At 40.6% G+C, this 25,779-nt stretch overlaps 1 protein-coding gene across 7 annotated transcripts in view; it reads right to left on the minus strand.

Annotated features, from left to right (window-relative positions):
- NINL (ninein like) overlaps positions 1–25,779 on the minus strand; it is a 193,973-nt gene that overhangs the window by 90,112 nt on the left and 78,082 nt on the right. For all 7 annotated transcript variants that reach the window (XM_053890483.1, XM_053890482.1, XM_053890484.1 and 4 more), the window contains one exon: positions 8,047–8,240. In XM_053890483.1, coding sequence (XP_053746458.1) covers positions 8,047–8,229 — 183 coding nt within the window. In that variant the 5' untranslated portion in view covers positions 8,230–8,240. The remainder of the gene's footprint in view (positions 1–8,046; positions 8,241–25,779) is intronic.

Below are 25,779 nucleotides of genomic sequence, written 5' to 3' on the forward strand. Positions count from 1 at the left end.
ACAACAGATCACATATGTAATACCTTAGCCTTTTGTTTATATTCTCACATGGAACATATTGCTGCCTTTAGCACTGAGAGCATTCACTTCATTTTTTCTAATATTCACTTAAGATTTTTAAAAATTTTATTTTGAGACCGTGTGTGCACACCAATGGAGGAGGGGTAGAGAGAAAGAATCCCAAGTGGGCTCTGTGCTGATGTGGGGCTTCAACAATCACGAACTGTGAGATCATGACCTCAGGCCAAGTCAAGACTCGAACACTTAACCAGCTGAGCTACTCACACACCTCAATATTTTTTTTAAGTAGACTCCACACCCAGCACAGAACCCAATTTGGGGCTTGAATTCACAATCCTGAGATCAAGACCCTAGCCAAGATCAAGAGTCAGATGCTTAACTGACTGAGCCACTCAGGCACCCCTAAGAATTTTTTTAAATAGAAGAATAAGGAAAGCAAGCCAAAAACTGATCACCAACAAAACCCAATTACAAATTTTAATAAGTACATCAAACAACATAATTAGAAAATTGAACCAAAAAGGGGTATCTGATGATCATAAAACATTAATATACATAAAGAAAATATTCAGGCTATCACCACCCCATCAAGAAATGGAATATTGCCAGCATCCCAGAGGGGCCTCCACCATGGCTCCTTTTGATTAAATCACCCGCCCCCCTACTCTGACTTTTATAGTAATAACATCTTTGCTTTTATACATTTGTATGCATCCCTGAGCAATATGGCTTAGCTTTGCTTCCTTTCAAATTTGATCTAAATGGAATTATATGCATATATTCTTTTATCCCCTGCTTCTTAAAACTCAATATTACTTCTGTAATACTCATTCAAGCTGCCATGCATAATTCTTTTTTGCTGCTATATAGCATTCCATTGTTTAACGGTGTATTTACTAACTATTCTCCTGCTGATGGATATTCCCATTGTTTCCAGTGTCTGATTATTTACAAAAAAAACCAAAACTGCTTTAAACATTATTGCACATTTGTCCTTAGGAGTTTCTCTAGTGTATATGCAGAAGAATGGGATTGTGGGGTCATAGAATATGCATTTGAATCTTCTTGGTGAACTGAATCTTTTATCACTATAAAATGCTAACCCTCTTTAGTTCGGAAATGTTATTTACCATAAAGACTAGCTTTCTTCTGATTAGTATTTACATGCTATACCTTTCCATCAAATTTTAATAATGTTAGTTTTTTATATCCTTATATTTCTGATGTTTGTGAAAGCTTTATCTTTTAACTACTTAGTCTATTTACATTTAACATAATTACTGATATAGTTGGATTTAAATCTACTATTCTACAGTGTGCTTTCAATCTGCTTCTGCTTGTGTTTTCTCCCTTGTTTCCTCTCTTTGGATTTACTGACCTTTTTTTTAGGACTTCATTTTTCCTTTACTAAGTTATAGGTTATGCACTCTATTTCCATTCTCTTTTCCTTCATTCTAAAAATTACAATGTGCATCCCCAGCTTATCAAAGTTTACTGTTAGTCAATACTTTTACCCTCTTCCACGGCAATACAAAACCTATGTAACAATTTAATTTCATTTACTACACTCCTGACTTTCATGCCTTTGTTATCAATTGTTATACATTTTAACTCACTCTATTTTAACCTCCCACAAAATATTATTTTTGCTTTATATAATCAATGTTCATTAAGAATTATACAAATATTTACTGCTTTGTTTTTCGTTTATTTTTGTGTTTCTGACCTTCTGTCTAGGATAATTTTCCATCTATTTGAGGTACATCCTTTAGAATTTCATTTTTCTTAAGTATGCTGGTGCTAAGCTCTTTTTAGTTTGATTGTCTGAAATGTTTTTATTTAACTTTCAGTAAACTTTTTTTAAGTAGAAAAAATTTATTAAAAGAATAGTGGAAATGACCCAGATATCCATAAATAGAATGGGTAAATAAATTATGATATAGTCAGACAATGAAATATGATGATGGAAAAAAAAAAACACTGACAGAGATATGATACTGAGTAAAAAAAACCCAGAGAGGATGTACTGAGCATGTACTGTGTATTTCCATTATATAAAGTTCAGAAACAGACAAAGCAAATCCATGGTGCTAGCATCAGGACAGCTGGTAGCCTTAGTGAAAGAGGGACTGCAAGGGACATGAGGAGGGATTCAGGATGCTGGTTACCCAGGTGCACTCAGCATGGGATATTCATTGAGTATATACTTCTGATATGTGCTCTTTTCTCTATGGATGATTTAATAAAAGTCACACAGAAAGAAATCAACAGATGAGATTAGATAGGTCAAGAGGTCACCAGTAAATGCTGAAAAAGCAGGTTTGGGCTGTAGGTGCAAGCATGCTTCCCAAGTCTGGCACAGAACTTGAATGAGCAAAACTCTGTTGCTGCTGCTGAGCACTAAATGCAGCTGTCTGCTGAGGATACATGTGTTATTATGACCTGACATTGGATTATTTGTGCATTTGTTTATTTTTGTCTCTAGCATGTGATGCCACTTCTGGCAAATAGTTTATGGGATATGTTTGCCTCTGTATCTTTTCCTAACTGAGCAGAATTCGTCTTTTCACTGATGCGTTCTTTCACCTTTACTCTTAAAGGACCTTGCTGAGTATGGAACTCAGGTTGCCAGCTGATTTCTACTAGCACACTGGAGATACCTTTCCACTGGTTTCCAGCTTCTGCTGTTATCTTTCAGAAGGCAGCTGTCAATCTAACTATGGCTCATTTTCAAGATACATCTATTTTTCCCAGACTTCTTTTCAAAAAAAATGATTAAACTTTTCATTTTGAGAGAATTATACATTCACATGCAGTTATAGGAAAAAATACAGAGATCCTGTATACCCATCTCTGGCTGCTTTTATGATGATTTCTCTGTTTACTTTCAGTTTTACAATAATATGGCTAGGTGTGGATTTCTTTGCATTTATGCTACTTGGAATTCAGTGGATTTGGGGAATCCCAAACCTGTTCTGGAAATTTGTTTTTTTAGCTATTATATGTTCACATTATGCCCCACCTCATTCACTCCTCTCTCCTGGGATTCCAAATAAAGGGATGTTGGAAGGTAGGATCTTCTCACTCTACCTTTACCTTCTCTTCTGTTTCTATCTTCATGCTATATTCTTGATTCCAGTTAATGAATGCTCTCCTCAGCTGTGTCTAATCTACATTGGTTTTAATTTTGGCCTGTGATCACACTTTTCGGTTCTAAAAATTGTATTTGGTTCTGTGTTCAGATTTGTTATATCATTTTTTAGAGTTTCCTCTTTCCTATAGGTATTTTCAAGCTTTTTAAAAAAAAATCTCTTCTCACACAGTAACCACAGTTGTTTGATATTTTGTTCGCAGTAATTCCAGTACCTCACATGCTGTGCACCTGCTTCTGTTGCCTTTATTTCCCCTGGTTCTTGCTCATCCTGCCTTATTTGTGTGTTGGCTATCCTTGATTATATGCTGGTTGTATTTGACTATTACTTAGGAATAATTACAGATCTTGAATGATGGCACTTTGTCAAGAGAGGTCTTTTATTTGCTATTGCCAGATGCCTGAGGGCACCACCTGGACAGGACCACCTTCAGATAAGTGAGGTTATCTAGACCACTGAGGGGACTACAAGTCCAGACAGCAAAAGACACAATGGCTGATTCAGATCCTCCCTTAAATTGGGGGCTGGTTTATCAGATTCTCTACCTTGGGTGAACCTGGGTTTTGACATATCTCCCTGGTCCTCTGAGGTCCCAAAGGCCACATCAATTTCACAGTTTCTCAACACTAATGGGGTTTTGTGTGATGAGCTTAACATCTTTCAGTATATGACTTATTAGAGATTTTTAGGTAATTCCTCACTGACTTATTTGCTCTCTCTTTTTTTTATAGTTTATTTATTTTGAGAGAGAGAGAGAAAGAGAGATCTGGGAGGGACAGAGAGAGAGAATCCCAAGCAGGATCCACACTGCCAGCGTGGAGCCTGTTGTGGGGCTCAAACTCATGAACTGCGAAATCATGACCTGGGCCAAAATCTAGAATTGGACACTTAACCAACTGAGCCACCCAGGTGCCCATGACTTGCTTGCTCTTTACCATTTTCAAGATATTTGTTTTTATGATTTTGTTCAGCAGTTTTTAGTAGCCCATACAGGAAGCTGGCCTGAGTTTGCTAACCTGCCACTACCAGAATGTTTGAAGCCTGTTCATACTTTTTTTTTTTTTAGGACTACATACATTCCATCATATGGATCTATCTTAATCAATCTCATATTAAAAAGGCTGTTTCCAATGTTTTGCTATTTGAATTACTGCTAGAATGAATATCTTGCATATATGTCACTTCATATGAAGATAGACATTGTATTTCTGTCATTATCACATCCCTAGCTTCTGCATGTTGCCTAGCACATATTAAGTGCTCAGAGATACTTGTTGAATACACGGAAGTAGAACGAAATGACAATTTTGCTTGATCTAATCTCTGATTTCTATTGTGTCTTTGATAACACTCATCAGATGACTTTCTTCTAACGATCAAATAGTAGTGAGATCTGATTGCCAAGTGTATTGCCATTTTATCTGATACTATTCTAACTGTGCTTATATGTGTTTCTGTGTCTTTTTCCTTCAATAAAGTGGGAAGAGCAACCCCATGGCACTAAGGTGCTTCACAGAATAGGACATACCATCATCTCCGTATAATCTCAGACTCACTCATCACAATGAAGAGGCTGGACAGTGTGATCAAGAATCACTTTCAACTTTAAAATTATTTTCAGTAATACAATGTCAAGAATTGTTTTTCTAAGTATATGCACCCCTATGTTTATTGCAATAAACATAGCAAAGATATGGAAGCAGCCCAAGTGTCCATCAATAGATGGATGGATAAGGAAAATGTGGTATAGATAATAAAAAAGGAATACTGCTCAGTCATAAGAAAGGATGAGATCTTGCCATCTGTGACAACATGGATGGACCTAGAGGGTATTATGTTAAGTGAAGTAAGTCAACAGAAAGCAAATGCCATCTGATTTCACTTGGGATCTAAAAAATAGAATCTAAAAAATAAAACAAATGAATGAACAAACAAAAAGGCAAAAACAGACCCATAAATACAGAAAACATGGTTGCCAGAGGGGAGGGTAGTGGGAGTACTGGCAAAATGAATGCAAGGAAGTGGGAGATATAAGCTTCCAGTTAAGGAATGAATAAGTCACGAGGATAAAAGGAACAGCATAGGGAATATAATCAATGACACTGTAATGGCATTGTATGGTGGCAGATGGCAGCTACACTTGTGGTGAGCATGAGATAACATATAGACTTATCCAATCTCTATGTTGTACAACTAAAACTAATATAACACTGTATGTCAACTATATTTCAATTAAAAAAATAATTATTTTTTTGTGAGTAAAATTCTCTTTCTGCACAAGTTTAAAATATTCAATGTAAGGTCCTCACTACTAACAAAGAAAAAAGAGAACCTAACATAAAATGCACATGGAAATTCCCCACACTCCAAGGGAATCAGATCAGATTAATTTCTGGCTTGAAACCAGACCTTGATAATGTTTCCTTCACAGGAAATAGGAATTAAAAATGAGCATAACCTCAGTGCATTAAAAGATTACCTTGTTAATTAAAATTAATGTTGTTTATAATATTGTTATTCATTTTTATAACTGGATTACTGTATCAATGACTAACATTTACAAGATGTCATATATTAGTTACTACAAGGAAACTGGATATGTGATATTTCAACTAAAAAGACAATCAATTCTTGTGGATAAAGGATTTATCTTGATTTTCTTTGAAATATCCTGAAATCTTCACCATTTGGTTTCTATCATGGTAAGTGGTTGACAACTATCTGGACATTTCTGGCTTGACACCAGCTTCCTCTAAAACCTCTACAGAATCCACCTAAATGCTGGCTGTGTAAGCTATGCCCCATGTGTGGGATGAAGCAGAGGAGCAGTAAAAGCTCTGAAAGCAGAAATAATCCACCATGACTATACAATCACAGAGGAGGTGGTACACAGTGTGGGGTGGGGTGGAGGGAGACAAATGCAGGGCCCCTAGAGGCATTGGCTGGTGTGGACACTACTCTTGAAATGTTAGAGAGGGAAGGAGGGACAACTTCAGATGAGACTCAAGAGCACTAAGGGCAGCAGAAATCTTCACCATAAGAGAGAGGAGTTGGGACAAACAGAAAGATGGATGAACACACACACAGAGCTTTATTAAGAGACGATGTTAATCAGAAAAGGTCAGGCTCCTGTCAATGCCTGTGAGTGTCTGTGTCTCCTTCTAACATACCTCCCCATAAAAGTGTGAGGAAAAACATCCAGCCTCCTGGAAGGAGTTATAGCTCATAGGAACTCTTTTCCAGGGTACAGGTGATGTGGGAGAAACCAGAAATCTCAAACAACCCAAGCTGATTTTTCTCTTAACTGATGCTCCAATACTAATACTTTTTTTTTCCCTATCATAATTTGATGTTTCTAAATCTTGTACCATTTCTGCACATACAAAGGATAAAGTGGGGGAAAGCTCTGGAATGATGTGATTGTTCAATCAGCAGAATCTGTCATCTGAATGTCAAGTTCTTCTTTTGGCTTTTAATTTTCCAAACTGCCAAAAATAATCAAGAAACTCAGATCATCTGTTTATACTGCTTGAATAACCAGAGTGATTTTCACAAATGTGCCTTTTGCTCCCAAATACAATTCCAGGTGATATCAAGAGGGGCTAGAACATTATCACAATTACACCTAATTCTTAAGTCCATAAAAAAAATCAGGAATAGAATGAAGAGAGACAGAGAAAGAGTGTGGTCAGATTAATTGAGCCAGAGCTCCCTAAGAGGGAGTAACAGTATCCTACTGGCAGGCATTGGCAATATGGGGCAGTGGGTGCTTTGGGGAAGTAACAAGAGGTACATTTCATCTGGACTCTCTCCCTATGCTGGCAGTGAGGGATTTTTTTCTTGTTTTTCTGCATTTGTTTTTGTCCAAGAGCCCATTCAGGAAAATCTGCAGGCTGGATTTTTTTTTTTTATCATTCAAAATAAAAATGGTTTCATTGATTTGTCTGGAAAAAATGTTCTTCCTTCAAAGATGACCAATGAGATAACAGGCACTGTTTTTAACACTAAAACATTAACATCTGGACACATTTAAGAAGTAGGGACAAAGTAGGAGGTACTTTTCAGTGTTTCTGTCAGTAAAGCAAATTGTAGTCTAGATTCTAGATCACCATTCTAGATGACCTTGAATTTCCTAGCAAAAACAACTTGAGTTCATACTTTCGATCTGGCCTAGATGAAATTACAGGACACCTCTCAACATACGTATCTATGTTTTGTTTTGTAACAGTGGTGTGCAGTTGCTTTGTTCATCTGCTATAATGAATTTCAAGCTGTGTAATTTTACTAGACAGTCTGCCTTCAAGGTAGTTTGAAGTTACCTTTCTCTCAGTGACAGTATGTCAGCTGCCCACAGATCCTTGTGTTTGTTTGTGAACCACATACCATTTACCCATACCAACCTTCCATCCCATCCCCCGCCCCCAATAAATCACTCAAACACCTTTCTGGAAAAACAAACCAAACCTCTGGAAGTTACTATGCTTTAAAAAAATAATCTTAGGGGAACCTGGGTGGCTAAGTCAGTTGAGCGTCCAACTTTGACTCAGGTCATGATCTCATGGTTCATGGGTCTGAGCCCTGCATGGGGCTCACAGCTGTCAGTGCAGAGCCTACTTCTCATCCCCTGTCCCCCTCTCTCTCAGCCCCTCCCCTACTCATGCTTTCTCTCAAAAATTAATAAACATTAAAAAAAAAAGTAATCTTAAGGAAACTCTTGCTACAATGTAGAAGTGAAGCAGAAGGAAAAGCAGCTTTCCAGTTCCTAGTAACTCTCCTTTGGTCTGTCTCTTTAGTCAACTGATATTTCTCAAATGCCTACAGCTAACTATAGTATTCTGTGCTTTTCCTCATGAGAATGAAGTCAAATACCCACCCTGGCAAAGTGGTCATTTCCAAGAAGTGTTTGCAGAAGGATGGGCAGCTCCTTTTCCAGATGAAGCTTAAGGCAGAGCTGGGTCAGCTCTTCCCGGTCCAGAAAGCCTGTCCCTGTGGTGTCACAGCTGCTGTAGACTTCTTTGAGCTGTGAAACATAGTGGTTCTCTTCTTCTTCACCCATCCCATAGCAGGCTGGACATGCCAGGGGGAAAAGAGAAACAAGAGTACACTCTTATTGCCACATGCCACATTTTTTTCACTGCTACAATGAGCCTGGTATGGTGGCATCCAGGGTGCTCCTGTGAGACCTCTACAGGAAAGGCCAGAAACATGTGAATAGGAAGCCAATCCTTGTTCAAAAGAACCAGAATTTCTTTGTTCTGTAAGAAAATATCTATTATAGAATAATCAGGAAAAAGAGATAGGTATAGAGAACTTAAAATCATCCAAAATTTCACCACCTAAAAATATCATTACTAATATTTTGACAAACATACATTCTAATTTTTCTCTCTATATATACAAGTATGGTATTTTTTTCCTTACTGGTATTTAATATACCAAATTACTAAATTTTACTAAATAAAATTATTTACAATAAAAAATGGAAACTCCAATAAAATATATAGAGGATGTTACTTAATCACAAAAGAAAAAGTATATGGATAATAACCATATAAAATGTTCAAATTAAAACAAAGATACTCTTTGCCACTGTCAAATATCAAGAATAAAAACCCCAATGCTAACTGAGGCTATCATCAAAGGGGCCTCTCACATATTTCTGGAGAAAATGACAATTAAATGCCTTCTGAAATATACTTTGTATACCAAGAAATTTTTAAATAATTGTATTATCTGACCTAGTTATTTCACATACACAATATCTTACAGAAATTCCTTGTACTTCAGGACAGACAAAAACGTAAGAGAAAAAATAAAATGTCCAACAAAAGAAAATAGATTGCTAAGTTACAGAACAATTATATGGCAGAATAGCCAACAGGCTTAAAAAACACATTTCTGAAAAATATTAAACAGCATAGGAAGTGCAGTTGATAAAATACCAAGCCAGGATAAAAACTTTATAATAATAATAGCTGGCATACGTACTGGTCAGTTCACATACAGAATTCACTTATGTCTGGAACAAATCTATCAAGAGACTTCTGCAATTCTTGGGGGGAAATATAGTAAAAAAAAATACACCAAAATGGTAACAGATGATTTTATGATATTCTACATTTCCATTTTCTATTCTCAACATTTTTATGTTTCTCAAAAAATTCTATAAAAAGCGAAACACTTTATAACTAGAAAGATGTTGCTAAGCCGTGTAAAACACTGAGGTCCTAAAGATACTAGGATGAACTATATGATATTGCCAATACTGGAGTTTTCTGACCAACAACAATGGTGACTTCACGTTGGTCAGCATATTATACAGACACAGGACTGTGGACAATTCTGAAAAGAGATGTGATAAGTAAACAAACATGGAAAACTGATCAAGCTCATTAATCATCAAACAATTCATAAACACGAAACAACAAAGTAACATCTCTTACTAATTAAGAAACAGCACACAGGGCGCCTGGGTGGCTCAGTCGGTTAAGCGTCCGACTCCGGCTCAGGTCATGATCTCGCGGTCCGTGAGTTCAAGCCCCGCATCAGGCTCTGTGCTGACTGCTCAGAGCCTGGAGCCTGTTTCAGATTGTGTCTTCCTCTCTCTCTGACCCTCCCCCATTCATGCTCTGTCTCTCTCTGTCTCAAAAATAAATAAATGTTAAAAAAAAATAAAAAAAAAAGAAACAGCACAATAAATGCCAATTCTATAAAGATATGATTTTTAATGTCAATGGTATTTGCCCATGCATCATCCACGAGGGGTAGGGAGGTCTGCATCAGCACAAAACCTGTATGAAGGATTGAAATCTGTTCATATCAATCCCCTCCTCCCTCCACCAAGAGTATCGTCTTACTCAGGGAAACAGTAAAATCAGTGACGTAAAAAAACTGACTTTGAATAGAATCTCCATTATGATCTTATAAGGTGAACTGCCTTCCCTGAGCTCCTGATTAAACACCTGCTGATCAGGTATAAAGACTGCCAGCATCTCAGCCTCAGGTGTGATGCAGGAGTGAAAGGATGACAGGCCTGTTCTATCCACTCATCAAATTATGCGTGCATTCCTAGAAAGAAGCTTGGGGAAGTGATGAAAGGGCATGTACAGGTGGAGCTCTGAACACCTGCCTCATCCCGGACAGTTTTGACTGCAGAAACAACATGGAGTAATATAGATATACATGTAAAAACATCAAGGATAAATCAGAAAACTAAATACCTTTACTAACTCAACATCTGTCACACTTCTCATCCGAGGTCAGTCCCCCACCTAAGCTGGGAGCTCTGTCCTTTTGTAGACAACAGCCACCTGTGGTGAGCTGCATACAACTACTGATATTTGCCAATGCTTATTTTTGATAAGCCAGAAGTAAATGGACAGGAGAACATAATGGTAAGAAAGACAAGTGGCAAAATTCAGTATGTGAAAGAGAGTCAAGGAATTAGGGTGAGGATGGTGAGCAGTGACTAGGAGACCCTGACTGCAGAACCTACCACACACCCACACTTCCCCAGGCAGATGTTCCCCCCACCAGACGCTCTCCCTGTTGCCTTGACTACTAACTATCCTCCCAGCCCCCATCCACCACCACCTGGCCATGCCTCCACAAATCATGAACACACCTATTGTGAAAAATCCTCCAGTTTTTCTATTTTACTTTTAGTCGTAACCAATTCAAGCAATTAAAAGTATATAAACAAAAACAAAACAAAACAAAGCAAAACAAAAGCCCAACTCCACTCCCAGAGGTAAGCACTGCTTAGAGTGTAGGCTTTCAAATTATTCCCAAGTCTACGAGGTAGATGAACACACAGACCTATATAAATAGATAACACACATAGATATGCATGTTTTTATATAAGTGTAACACCATACATGTTATTTTGCAACTTTTTTTTTAATTTTGAAGAAAGAGAAAGTGTGCATAAGTGGAGGAGAGGGACAAATGGGAGAGAAAGAGAGAGAGAGAGACAGAATATCTCATGCAGGCTCCAGGCTTAGCTCAGAGGCCTACTCAGGGCTTGGTCCCAAGGCCCTGGGATCATGATCTCAGCGGAGTCAGACATTCAACCAACAACTGAGCCACCCAGGCACCCCTATTTTTCAACTTTTAAAAAATATAGGATATCTGAAAGATCTTTCCATGCCTTCTTCATTTAAAAATTTTTTTAAATGTTTATTTATTTTTGAGACACAGAGAGACAGAGGCAGAGAGAAAGCGAGCATGAGCCGGGGAGGGGCAGAGAGAGAGAGAGAGGGAGACACAGAATCTGAAGCAGGCTCCAGGCTCTGAGCTGTCAGCACAGAGCCTGAAGTGGGGCTCAAACCCATGAACGGTGAAATCATGACCTGAGCCAAAGTCAGACGCTTAACTGACTGAGCCACCCAGGTGCCCCTCTAAGGATTGTCTTAGAGATGAGGGGCATCTCCAGGGTTTTTTCTTACAAAACCTTCCTCTGGCCCTCAACACCCCAGGAGGACTCTTCATGAGTCCTGAAGGGGCAAACCAAACCATGTCCTGCAGAGTGTGCCCTTGGTTGGTGCAGGAGTGTCCCTGGAGAAGGCGGGCTTGGCTGTTTTCCCAAGGGCTGAGCAAGAAGAGAAGAACCATCTTCCTCTCCCAGCCTTAGGCAAGTCCTGCATCAACACCATCCTGGGGGGCCACACACTCCCTCCACCACATGTTATTTTTGTTGCCACAGGGACTTAAGGTCCCTGTTGAGATGTAGCTTTCCCTTTCTACACAGTTTCAAACTGGGGCCTGAGGCACCCTGGCTGTCCATGAAGGTGCAGTCTGTATGCAGAGGGCCCACTGGTGGTGAGTCTCCCCTGGTGAGAGCGGGGTCCACAGCCTGCCACAACCCAAAGCCTTGCTGAAATAAGGAGAGGTGCAAAGAAATAAGTACTGAGACTACAGACACCAGAGCTGCGTTCACAGTTCATCTTCAAATGTCACCAGGCTCCACCAAGTCTGGGGCTGTCTCTGGAGGCCTAGGATGCTCCTACCTCATTTCCTCTGGGACCACAGAATCACATTTTTGAGGCCTGGCTGGGATTTCTAGAAAACAGAAGGAACTTCCCATCTGACTAAACAGACCACAGAAGGGACAGGCCAGCAGGGCCCGGTTTTGAAGAGAGCAGCACTAACTCTTTGAACAGCCCCTGCTCCCACAGGACCTAGTACAGCATCCCCCTCAGGCCCCTGTTTTCATTGGCTCACAGCAGAACATCCAGTGTACCCAAAATGAGTCTATGAGGCAAAACTGCAAAGGAAACCTGACCTCAGTAAAATGCAAACAGATTCAGGTTCTGAAAACATATTTAGCCTCTTCATAAGAGGCTGAGTGCCAGAAGCACATTTCAGTTAAGTAGAACAGCCACTCTGTCTACAGGGAGGCAGGTCCAGAGTACCCAGAACTCCTTCTAGGGTCTCCCCCACACGCCAGGTTATGATAAAGTCTCTAGAGAACCTCTTCTGAGAGGCTACATGTTTTCCTGAGAGGGGACACCCATCAGTAACAGGGTACACAATCAGTGAGTGCAAAGCAAACCTTGGGGGTGGGAGGAAAATCAAGAAAATGTAAATGGGAAACAGGCCAAATCCTCAGGCCACCAGGCTGCCATCCAATGACCCAACACCAGGAGGGTGTGACTGGCATAGTTCTCCCAAGCTCCACACCCCACCTGCCCTCTGGGCCACAAGGCAGACAGGAACTGAGGAAGGGCTTCCTCCAATCCCAGAGCTGACCTCAGTGCAGGTCTGTGGTGCATTTTGTCAAATGCTTCAAATGCCCGAAATGTTTTGGGTTTTACATTTTTATGCTGGACATTCTATAATGAGCCCAGAGCAATACATGATGCTGTAATTTAGCTATTTTAAAGGGAAGGTCACCAGCATTATAGACCCATTTAATATCAGAGTTGCTGCATCCCAGACCTTCCCAGGACAGGTCAGGTCTAGGCTGGGGTGGGCCAAGAAGGGGAAGAGTGGGGAGCACACTCTAGGGCATTCACCCAGGAGAGGGGGGCATTCCCAGTGGGGCAGGTAAGCTGAAAAGCCTTCCCGATACCTGCACTGTCAAAGAGGATATATCAAGAAAATCAAGGTCAGCAAACCCTCACATGTTCCCACATCACACTGGACCTGCCAGAGGTGGAACATACCTGCAGGAACTCCTACCCCATGATTCCAGAACTGGGCAGAACTCAGGTGTGGGAGCTGGAGGTTAAAGGGCTCCGGAGGGCCCTCCCAGGAGCAATGAGAAGCCAGCCCTCTTCTTGAGAGAACTTACTTGTCTGCCTACATACCTCCATGAAAGGGTTAACACAGGGCAAGGACCCAAACACTCAACCCCACATCGCCTAGGTTATACCTAGTTTTGCTCAATACACAGTTGAATTCCTGGCAATTCAGAAACACTCCTTTCCTCTCCTTTCCCTCATCATATGAATCTAAGACATTGCCCCCAAGAGAGCAGATATTTCATCTACCAGCCATGCAGATACAGGCAAGAGAGGTAATTCAGGTCAGCAGTACTACAAGTCAGGCAAAAAAAGATATGCTAACACATTTCCTAACCCCCACCCAAAGCAATGTCCAGCCATGTTTTCAAAATAAAGGGAAAAAGGAGGCACTGCCTCTACTCATGTATGCCCTATGGACACTTCCCAGGATGTGGGAAGGGTCTTTCTGTAGCTTCTGGAATGCCACATAACAAACCTCAGTGGTGAAATAGTTCGCTATACTGCCAAGAAGGCTTGGAAGAACTCCAAGGCTTCCTTCACCTGGAAAGCATGGTCTGGGTACAGGTCTAGTCCACCAGTACAGAGGAGCCATGTAGACCTCCATGGCTTCCTCTGCATTCAGGAGTCTCAGAAAAGGGCTTGAGTGACAAAACTAGACACTGTAAACATCACAGAATTATGGAAAGTCTCAGAAATAGCGGGGAAGCATGAAAAGGGGCTTCAAAATTCTGATGTTCACACACACACACCCCATTTGCTGGAATGTGGAGGTAGTGATTTGGGAGGTGGTACATGCAGAAGGGGAGACCCAAGACATACACACAGGCACTGTCCTGCCCCACCCCACAAAGAAAAACTAATATCCACAGAGAGAAAAAGGAAAATCATTAAAGTCATCACAGACAATAGACTATTAAACAAAGGTATGATTAAGACATCAAGGCAGGTTTCTTGGACATTGACATATTACAGTTGCAACAAAAAAATTCAATAGCAAGACTGGAAACTACAAACAAGGAAATCTTCCATGAAGTGCATCTAAATGATGGGGCGCCTGGGTGGCTCAGTTGGTTAAGCATCCGACTTTGGTCATGATCCAGTCATGATCTTGCGGTTTGTGAGTTCGAGCCCCGCGTCAGGCTCTGTGCTGACAGCTCAGAGCCTGGAGCCTGCTTCTGATTCTGTGTCTCCTCCTCTATCTGCCCCTCCCATGCTCATGCTCTGTCTCTCTCTGTCTCTCACAAATAAACATTAAAAAAATTTTTTTAAGAAAAGTAGATTTAAAGTGTGTCTAAATGAGATAAGATTACATGATGAGGAAAAGACAGTCCCTTCAATAAATTCTGTTGCAGGGTGCCTGGGTGGCACGGTGGGTTAAGCGCCTGACTTCCGCTCAGGTCATGATCTCATGGTTCATGAGTCTGAGTTCCACATCAGGCTGTCTGCTGTCAGCAGAGTCCATTTCAGATCCTCTGTCTCCCTCTCTCTCTGCCCCTCCCCCCCCTCAAAAATAAACATTAAAAAATATATAAATAAATGGTGTTGCAAAATTGAAGAAAGAATAAAGAATGAAGTTTGACCTTACCTCGTACCATACACAAAAAACTAACTCACAATGGATTCCAGTTCTAAATTAAAATCTAAACCTATAAAACTTTTAAAAGAAAACACAGAGGAAAAGTTTCATGATGTTAGATTTGGTAACAGTTTCTTACATATGATACTAAAGCACAGGCAACAAAAGCAAAAACAGGCAAATGGTATTATATCAAATTTAAGAACTTCTACACATCAAAGAAAAAAAGAGTGAAAAGGCAACCTATGTACTGACTGGGACAAAATAATTGTTAACCATATCTGATAAAAGGTTAATAACCAGAACATATCAAGAACCCCTACAACTCAATAACAAAAGACAGGTGATCCCATTTAAAAAATGGGCAATGGATTTGGAGAGACATTTCTCCAAAGAAGATATAAAATGGCTGACAAATGGCCAAACATATAACAAAGGTGCTCAACACCTCTCATCATTCTCACACGCATTAGGATGGCCACTATAAAAAACAAAACAGAAAACAGGTGTTGGTGAAAACGTGGAAAAACTGGAACAATACACAGCACTGTTGGTGAAAAATGATGCAGCCACTATGGAAAATCGTATGAAGGGTCCTCAAAAATCTAAAAATAGAAACTATATGATCCAGCAATTCTACTTCCATGTATATAGCCATAGGAATTGAAAGCAAGATCTCAGAGATATTTGCACACCCATGTTCACTGCATCATTATTCACAATCACCAAGAGGTAGAAGCAACCCAAATGTCCATCGACAAATGAGAAAAGAAACTGTGGTATATCCACACAGTGGAATGTTATTCAGCCTTAAAAAGAAAGAAACCCTGTCACATACTACAACACAGCTGAATCCTGCAGGTATTCAGTTTATGCCAGTCACAAAAGAACAAATACTGTGTGATTCCACTTGCATAGATGTTTAGTCAAATCATGGAAACAGTGGTGGTTGCCAGGGGCCGGGGGGAGGAAGGAGCTGTTCCGTGGGTATAGAGTTTCAGTGTCACAAGATGAAAAAGTTATTGAGATCTGTTACACAACAATGTGAATACTGAACTGTACATTTAAAAATGCTTAATTGGGTAACTTTTATATTATGTATTTTTTATAATTAACATTAAAAATAAAAAGTTTTTACAAAGAAAAATAATTCACAATTTGCTGGCTTACTTTCTGAAATTGTTCTATGGTACTGTTATCTAGATTTTCTATTTCCTTAGCAACAACAACAAAATAACAATCCCAAAGGTCCAGGCATCCTCTCAAAGTCCAGGAAAGGGAACCAGTTGAAGGGAAGGGGGATTATTGGAATAATACAAGACTTTTCCTTTTTCTTTTTTTCTTTCAAATTTCTGTTTAAATTCTACTTAGTTAACATACAGTGCAATATTGGTTTCTGGAGTAGAATTCAGTGATTCATCACTTACATACAACACCTAGTGCTCATCATAACAAGCACCCTCCTTAGTATCCACCATCTATCTAGCCCATTGCCCCATCCATATCCCTCCATCAACCCTCAGTTTGTTCTCTATTGTCAAGAGTCTCTTGTGGTTTGTTTTCCTCTCTCTCTTTTCCTCCCCTCCCCCCACCTCCCATATGTTCATCTGTTTTGTTTCTTAAATTCCACATATGAGTGGGGTGCCTGGCTGGCTCAGTCAGTTAAGTGTCCAGCTTTTGGTTTCGGCTCAGGTCATGGTCTCATGGTTTGTGGGTCTGAGTCCCTCATTGGGCTCCATTCTGGCAGTGTGGGGCTTACTTGGGATTCTCAATCTCTCTGCCCCACCCTGATTGCTCTCAAAATAAATAAACAAACTTTATTTTTAAAAATTCCACATGAGTGAAATCATATGGTATTTGTCTTTCTCTGACTTATTTCGCTTAGCATAATATACTCCAGCTCCATCCACGTTGTTGCAAATGGCAAGATTTCATTCTTTTTGATCACCAAGTACTATTCCATTACACGCACACATGCACGCATGCGCGCGCGCACACACACACACACACACACACACACACACACACACATTCTTTATCCATTCATCAGTCAGTGGACATTAATATAGGAGTTTTCCAAGTAGACAGATGGCAAAGTCCTCTCACATGGGACAACAAATAAAAAATATCCACACCTGGCTCAGTCAGTTAAGTATCCAACTCTTGGTTTTGGCTCAGATCATAATCTCATGGTTCGTGACTTTAAGCCCCACATTGGGCTGTATACTGACAGTATGGAGCCTATTTGGAATTCTCTCTCTCTCCCTCTCTTCCTGCTCCTCCTTCACTTGCTCTCTCTCCCTCTCAAAATTAATAAACTTAAAAAAATAATAAAACCGCCCACACCTAGTAAATAAAACCACTCACACCACCTTATGAAACTTCTGAACAAGCAAACAAACAAATCCTCACAGCATCCAGAGAAGGAAGAGTACTCACAGAACCAGGCAGTAGAATTAGCGTGGGCTGTTGGCATCAAGACTAAGAGCCCTCATGAAACCAGGTCCTGACATCCCGAGTGAAGATCACTTTCAGCCTCATCTGGAAGCTACCAGACATGTACTTCAGCAAAATGAGGGATTAACCAAGAAAGAGGGAGATGCGGGATCTAGGATCTGGGTCCCATGCAAGTGGTGGAAACCATTCTGGGAGGGCAGCCCTGGGGCTGTGCCAGAGGACAACCCACACAAACCAACAACAGAAGGAACCCATAGGTCCTGTGTGCCTGTGACCATCTAGAAAACAATGTGGATGGGTAGAGTATGTGGGAAAAAATAAGGATAAGTTCATTAAAAAGTAAAAACCAAAAAAACATTAACCTCTCTATAAAGCCATGCTTGGAACAAGAATGGAAATGTAATCAGGCCCCAGCTGCATGTCAGTGTGGCAGTCAGGCAGGGCCACCCTCTGTGGGAGTGACAGGGAAGCCTCGAGGTGGAATGTTCCTTAAAGTCCCCATTCTGAGGTAGAATAACCAGAGACAGTTGGCTCTAGTTATCATAGTCATTGACCCAGGAAATGAATGAGAGAGAAGTCCCCACACACAGTCACACAGGGACTCCAACCTGCCACCCAGAGCCTTAGAGTTGCAGTTTTGTTCCTTATTCATTATGGAACTATTTGGGCAACTCTGGGAGGTGATCGGGCCCCCTTTCTGCCTCTTTGGGGCAGGTCTACCAAAACAAACCAAGGTTCTGATGGGTGGCACTCCCTGAGCTGATTCCTGGGCCTCACGGGTTCCACTGCGCACACACAGGGTCCTCACCCTGGTGTGCTGAGAGGGGCTGGTCTCCTATGTATCAAGTGGCCTGCTGGAACCAGGTGAGGTTGCTTCTCCTGGTGCTCCAAGGTCATACCCCGGTGGCAAAGGAGGTGGAAACACAATGTCTCCAAATCCCAGACGAGCCCCCAAGAGATGAAGCAGGATTCTCACACAGAGAGTTCTGACACCAAGGCTTTTCTTTCCAGGAAGCAACTTTATTCATGCCAACATGGGCTCAGAGGGTTTGTACCCAAAAAAACTAAGCCTCAAACGCCACATGGTGTAGGCTTTTATGCATTTTCTACTTGTCTCCCATAATGGGTAACATATAGACACACAGTCTGATTGTGTGGTCTCATGTTACAGGGTCATGAGGGATGTCACATTTGCACATAGCCAGGTTGCCTTCCCCTATCTTGAGGTCTTTTCTTACCACATTCCTTAGGGAGGGGGCTCTACCATGGGATCAGGGGCTGGGGTTATCTGAGTGAAAGACACCCTGACTCGAGACACTGGTGACTGGCCTGCACTTGAGTGAGCTCTGGCTCATCCCAACGCTACAGTATCAACAAAGATAAACGTGTCACCATCCACAACAGGAGTAAAGAGCAGGCAGGTCAGTGTGGCTTTCCCTCGTCACTGGTCCTCTAAGTGGGGTGACTGCTATGATTGCTAGTTAAGGCAACTTTGGGTTTTCATCTTCTAAGAGAACAAGATAAACCCTGTGGAGTACCTCCACCCCATGTGTGCTCTTGCCTTATGACATCCTGAAAAGATCTCATTCCAGCAGAGCTGATGACCCCCCAAAAACAGCAGGTCTGCTATGCCCGGTTTGAGTATCTACTGCTGCTGATTTCCTGATCACAGAGACTTACCTCTTGTAAAAATGCTACAAGGCATATTTTTATTTTCCCCACAAAATGATTTACATCAAAATTTGATTTCTGAGTTCTCTTAGTTCATCCAAGCTTCCTCTGGATGTGGACCTGGTGTAGACAGTAAACAACACACAGGGTGTCCCCAGCAGATGGTCATCTTCCTTGGCTCATCTACCTGTGGCTGGCCAAGTAGATGGCCACAGTGCTGGGCAGAGATAGGGTGCTGCAGGCTCACACACGATGGGGTGGTGGAGCACATCAGCCTGCTCCTGCACAATCCCTTCACACTGGTTTTCAATATTTGACCATACAGTGTGAACTTTGCCTTTTGGTGTCTGGTAGGTACTTAATACAAGTTATCAAAATGAACACTGAAATAGACTGGATTGGGGTCAATTCCCTTAAGAGAAGGCTGAAGCCCCATAATCAGAACCTCTGAGCCTCCAAGCATCTGACTTCTCTTGAAACCCCGCTGTCTGCATATTAACAAGGTCAGCTACAACAGCATAGGGTAAGGAAGGAGTTCAGAGAAAGGCCATCTTCCTCCTGCCATGGTAAATAGAGAGGGCCAAGGATTCTGTGCAAACTTTGAAGCATCAGAACCTTTCTGACCCATGTAGACAACCCTAAATGACCCAAGACATTGCCAACACTGTCTTCACAGCTAAGGTGACCCAGTGCCCTTTCCTTGTACTCACTGCAAGGCTGCAGGACCTCCAAAGCAGCCCAACTCTGGGCAAGTCCCAGCTTCTATCAAAAACTGGGTCTAAAATACCTCCTTTGCTGGGCTGCTGAGGGGCTAGTTACAGAAAATGCCAGATGCTAGGGGCACCTGGGTGACTCAGTCCGTTGAGCATCAGACTCTTGATTTCAGCTCAGGTCATGATCCCAGGGTCGTGGGATCAAGCCCTACATCAGGCTCCACACTGAGTGTGGAGCCTGCTTGAGGTTCTCCCTCTCTTCCCCCTGCCCGCCTCCTTCCCTACTCATGCACTCTCTCTCTAAAATAAAAAACAAAACAAAAGATAATGCCAGGTGCTAGATACCCAGGTGACTTATCCTTCATGTTCATTATACCACCACTAACAGCACTGGAATTACTGTTCCCACACATAGGTTCACAGTTTTCATGCTGCTCAAATCCTATTTGTAGAATTGCCTGACTGCATACTGCCTCTTCTTCTGTCCTTCCCTCCCTCCCCAGAAAGCCACAAAACACTGAGAAGTGGCCTTAACCCCACCCTCCACCCAACAGGGACCCTACAGCACCTTAGCTGTGGGAATCTTCTGTTTACACTCCCCAAAGCCTATGTGTGAGGGCAGAAGCCAGAACCCCCTTCCCCTGTAATCCTTCCACAGACCCACTGGAAGGAGGAAGGAAACACAGGGAGAGCCTTCTCTGCACCCTCAAGCAGGGCCTGGCCTGGTCCCACAGTGACCCATCTGTCAGCACTGCCAACCACCCCCCCCGCCCCCCCCCTTGCTCCCAGGTGGCCCCCAGGCCTACTTACATGTAAAGTACAGGCCTCACAGTAGAGTGGTTGTTATAAATAATAAACACTCCCCAGGGTTCAATGGCTTCTTCAGTTTCCTCTTCATCCAAACTGAATTAATCTCCCTTTGCATTCCACATATGCATAAAATGTTTGCACAGCAAGCCACCTGAAAACCTGGCCCCATTCAGCAGCTGACTGCTGAACTGGGGACAATATTCCAGATAAAGAAGAACACTTGATTTCTTAAGGTTTTATATAAAATTCTGAAATCCAAATCAGTAGAATCTCAATAATTCTAATGCTATAAAGTTTAATTTAAAATCACATACACTTTGCTATCAGGTGAAACAAAACCCTGTTTTCACCTCAAGGAGAAAAACCCGCCCCCAAACAAACTGGATATTGGGCCTGAGACAGATGATGTAGGTGGGCAATCCGCATGACCATGCAGCCCTCTGGAGGCAAACAGAGCAAGGTGTTGGTTTGCATTTAATTGACACACAATGATGAGAGAACTTAATCTGTGCCCTGAGAAACTCCTTCAGTATTGAGGAAAGAGAAGAGAAAGGTGGTCTCTCAGAAGCAGCTATGGTGTTTGATGTTTGGGGGCCTAGAGTATTGTATTGCAAAGGGGAAATAATTCCAAACAAGGCCCTCCATAAAAACCTGCTCACCTAGAAAGAATGGAACCAAGGGCAGCCATTCTAGATTGGTTCATTCTTTATCTGGAAAGATGTTACAATCCTGATAAAATATTAAAGCCCGTCCTTGGGTTCCAGTGGAGCAGACCTCAGTGCCACTTTAAAAATAGGCTTGCAGTTTTTAATGAACCTTCATACTTTGGCAGTTCTGAGTTTTTAGGATTAATTTCAGCATTAACTTTTCTTGTTTTTCAAAATTTATACTGTGTATTTACTTTGCCTACATGGGTCCTAAATATCTCAGCAATAAGGCTTGAGTAGCTATCATTTTTATCAATGGGATTTTTCAGTGCCAACAATGTAAAAATAAGCTGATAACTTCATTTAATCAGCAATTACTATTCTATGTCCTTTTCCTACAAAGCAGACAGACTAAAAACTTTAAGGATATCAAATTCTGGAACTGTCCTAATACAACCATTTTTCTTGGGTCTTATAAAGAAGACATTGTGGCACACAGTGATGGCAGACCCTAGTGTCAGTCTCCAGTTTTACTATGGGCACTTTCCACCTCTGTGACCTTGAACAAGTTATTTCACCTCTCTGTGCCTCAGTACCTAATTAAGAGACTGTGAGAATTAGTCATTGTTAAGCTTATTAACATGTCAATATTGAGACCAGTGTTGCACACAGTTGGTACTGAATAAACACTGGCATCTCCTCTGGCACATAGGCACAAGTGCCTGGGGCACCACACACACCTGTAATATCTACAAACCAGATAGGTGTCCACAGCTTTCAAAATAAATTATATATAGAAAATCTTGTAAATTCCTATTACATGCCAATATATGTAAATAAAGATTTATTTTTAATAAAACTATACATAAAATTATATATATAAAAGAATATAACATGATAATTTGATACACATATACAGTGAAACAATTACTACAGTCAAGCTAATTAAGATACCTTCTCCTCAGAGTTACCATTTTTTGTGTGTGTGATGTGAGTCCCTAAAATCTACTCTCTTAGCAAATTTCCACTATTCAAAACAGTATTATTACAACTATAATCATCATGGTATATATTAGGTCTCCAGACCTACTCATCTTATATAACAACTTTGTACCCTTTGAGCAGTATCTTCCCAGTTCCAAAGATTTTTATAGCCATGAGTACTTTTATTTGTGCCAAGACTACAGCTATAGACCCCAAATTTATATGTCTACCCATGTGATTATAAACTATCTAAACAATATACACACATGAAGTTATCCACATATTGTTCTATGCACGTAAAATGAGCTTACTCTGTGTTAATCCAATGCAATCACATGTGTCCTCAGAGACAGGCAGAGGAGTTTTGAAAGAGAAGAGGAGGCAATGTGACCACAGAAGCAGAGACTGGGGTGATGCAGTCTTAAGCCATGGAATGCCTACAGCCACCAGAAGCTAAAACAGGGAAGGATCAAATTCTCCCCTGGAATCTGCAGAGTGACCCTGTCAACACCTTTTGGACTTCTGGGCTCCATAAGTATAAGAGAATAAATTTCTGTTGTACAGTTCATGGTCATTTGTTACAGCAGCCCTAGGAAACTAACACAACATTTTTTAACTTTTTTTTTTTAATGTTTATTTTTGAGAGAGGGACGGAGGGAGGGAGAGAGAGAGAAACAGAGAGAGAGAGAAAGAGAGAGAAAGAGAGAGCGCAAGCAGGGGAGGGACAGAGAAAGACAGAGACAGAATCTGAACCAGGCTCCAGGCTCTGAGCTGTCAGCACAGAGCCTGACATGGGCTCGAATCACTAATTGTGAGATCATGACCTGAGCTGAAGTCGGAAGCTCAACCGACTGAGCCACCCAGGTGCCCCACAACATCCCATGTCTTAATATTGTTAATATGGCAATACCCCTAAACTGGTCTACAGACTCAATGCAACTCCTACCAAAATTCCAGCTGGCTTCTTTAAAGAAATTGACCAGCAGATCTTAAAAAATTTATATGGAAATAAAAGGGACCCAGAATTGCCAAAACAATCTTAGAAAAGAATGAAAAACGTGGAGGACTCTCACTTCCCAATTTGAAAGCTTATCACAAAGGTACAGTAGCCAAGATGGTATGGTTCTGGCATATAAACAGACAAGCAGACCAACAGAATAATATTCAGAGTCTGGAAATAGAATCTCACATGTACAGTAAATTGATTTCAACAAAGAAGCCAAAACAATTCAGTGGGGAAAAACAAGTCTTTTCATCATATGGTACTGAGACAACTGGATAGCCACATGCAAAAGAATCAAGTGGAACCTCTACCTCACATCATATATAAAAACTAACCTTAAATGGATCAAAAACCCAAATGTAAGAGCTAAAACTATAAAATGCTTAGGAGAAAACATAGGAGTAAATCTTCTAAAGAAGTAAAATGACCTTTATTTAGGCAACGTTGTATCTTTGATTAGATAGAACACCAAAAGCACAAGTAATCAAAGGAAAATAAAAAAGATAAGCTGGACTTCATCAAAATTAAAATTTGTTGTACTGCAAATGACATAATCATAAAATGAAGAGACAGAAAACATTTGCAGATTCTGTATCTGAAAAGGGACTTGGGTTTAGAATATATAAAGAATTCTTGCAGCTCTATAATAAAAGCACAAATAACCCAATTAAAAAATGGGGAAAGGATCTGAATAGATATTTCTTCAAAGGAGACACAAATGACCAAAGATGCTCTACCTCTTTAGCCATCAGAGAAATGCATATCAATACCACAATGAAATAGCACTTAGAGTATCTAGGCTGACTGTAACAAACAAGATGTGTAATAATAAGTACTAGTAAGGATATGGAGAGATCAGAAAGCGAAAATCCTGAAAGCAGCAAGGGATCCTCAATGACATTAAAAGTTGACTCCTCCTCAGGAACCATGGACCAAAAGGCAGGAAGGTGACATATTTGAAGTAGTGAGACAAAAAGGATGTCACCCAAGAATTCTATATCCGGTAAACTCATCCTTAAAAATGAAGGATATATAATGCCAAAGGCATGATTTATGAAAGAAATAACTGATCAGTTGGACTTTACTAAAATAAAAAACTTCTGCTCCACGAAGGACACCATTAAAGGAAAGAAAAACAAGCCACAGACTGGGAGAAAACATTTGCTGAAGACATGTCTGATATCCTTGTTATCCAACATATACAAAGAACTCTTAAAATTCAAAAATAAGAAAATGAATATACAAAAGGTAAACAGGCATATGAAAAGATGCTCAACATTATATGCAACTAGGGAGTTGCAAATAAAACAAGTCACACCATTACACACCTTTTTGAATGGTCCAAACCCAGAACACTAAGAAAATCAAATGCTGGCCAAAATATGGAGGAAAAAAAACCCCAAAACCTCTCAATCACTGCTCATGGGAATGAAAAATGGTACAATTACTTTGGGAAACAGTTTGGTAACTTAAAAAAAATTTTTTTAATGTTTATTTATTTTTGAGAGAGAGAGAGAGAGAGAGAGAGAGAGAGAGAACGAACACGCACAGGTAAGGGGCAGGGAGAGAGAGACAATCCCAAGCAGGCTCTGTGCTGTCAACACAGAGTCCAATGTCTGAACCAAAATTAAGAGTCAGATGCTTAATTGAATGAGATACCCAGGCACCCCTAGTAACTTCTTATAAAACTAAACATACTCTTACTTCTGTAAGTGTCTACCCACAGATGAATGGATAAAAAAGGGGTGGTATATATACACAATGGACTATTACTCAGCCATAAAAAAAAGAATGAGATCTTGCCACTTTTGACAATATGGATAGACCCAGAGGGCATCATGCTAAGTAAAATAAGTCAGACAAAGAAATACCACATGATTTCATTTACATATGGAATCTAAAAAACAAATGAACAAATAACCAAAACAGACATTAATACAAAGAACAAACATGGTTGCAAGGTGGGGGGTGGGGAGTGGTAAGAATAAGCAAAATAGCTGAAGTGGATTAAGACATACAAACTTCCAGTTATAATGTAAGTAAGTCACAGAGATAAAAAGTACACCATAGGGAATATGACTAGTACTGTAATAACATTGTATGGTGACAGACAGTGATTACACTTATCATGGTGAGCACTGAGTAATGTACTGAATTGCTACTGAATTGTTTCTGAATCACTGTTGTACACCTGAGACTAAACTAACATTGTATGTCAACTATACTTTAATAATAAACTAACTGACTGACATATTCTTACAAAATGATCCAGCAAGTATTTACTCAAATGAGGTGAAAACTTATGTCTACACAAAAACTTTCATACGGATGTTTATAGCTACTTTATTCATAACTGATAGTACCTGGAAGCAACCAAGATGCCCTTCAGTGGTGAATGGGTAAATGTTACAGACTGCATGTTTTTGGCCTCCTAAAAGTCATATTGAAATCCTAACCCCAATGCAATGGTATTAGGAGGTGGGGCCTCTAGGAGGTGA

This window comes from Panthera pardus, unplaced genomic scaffold, assembly GCF_024362965.1.
Source record: "Panthera pardus isolate Hobbes unplaced genomic scaffold, ASM2436296v1 HiC_scaffold_25, whole genome shotgun sequence".
NCBI classification, from domain to species: domain Eukaryota; kingdom Metazoa; phylum Chordata; class Mammalia; order Carnivora; family Felidae; genus Panthera; species Panthera pardus.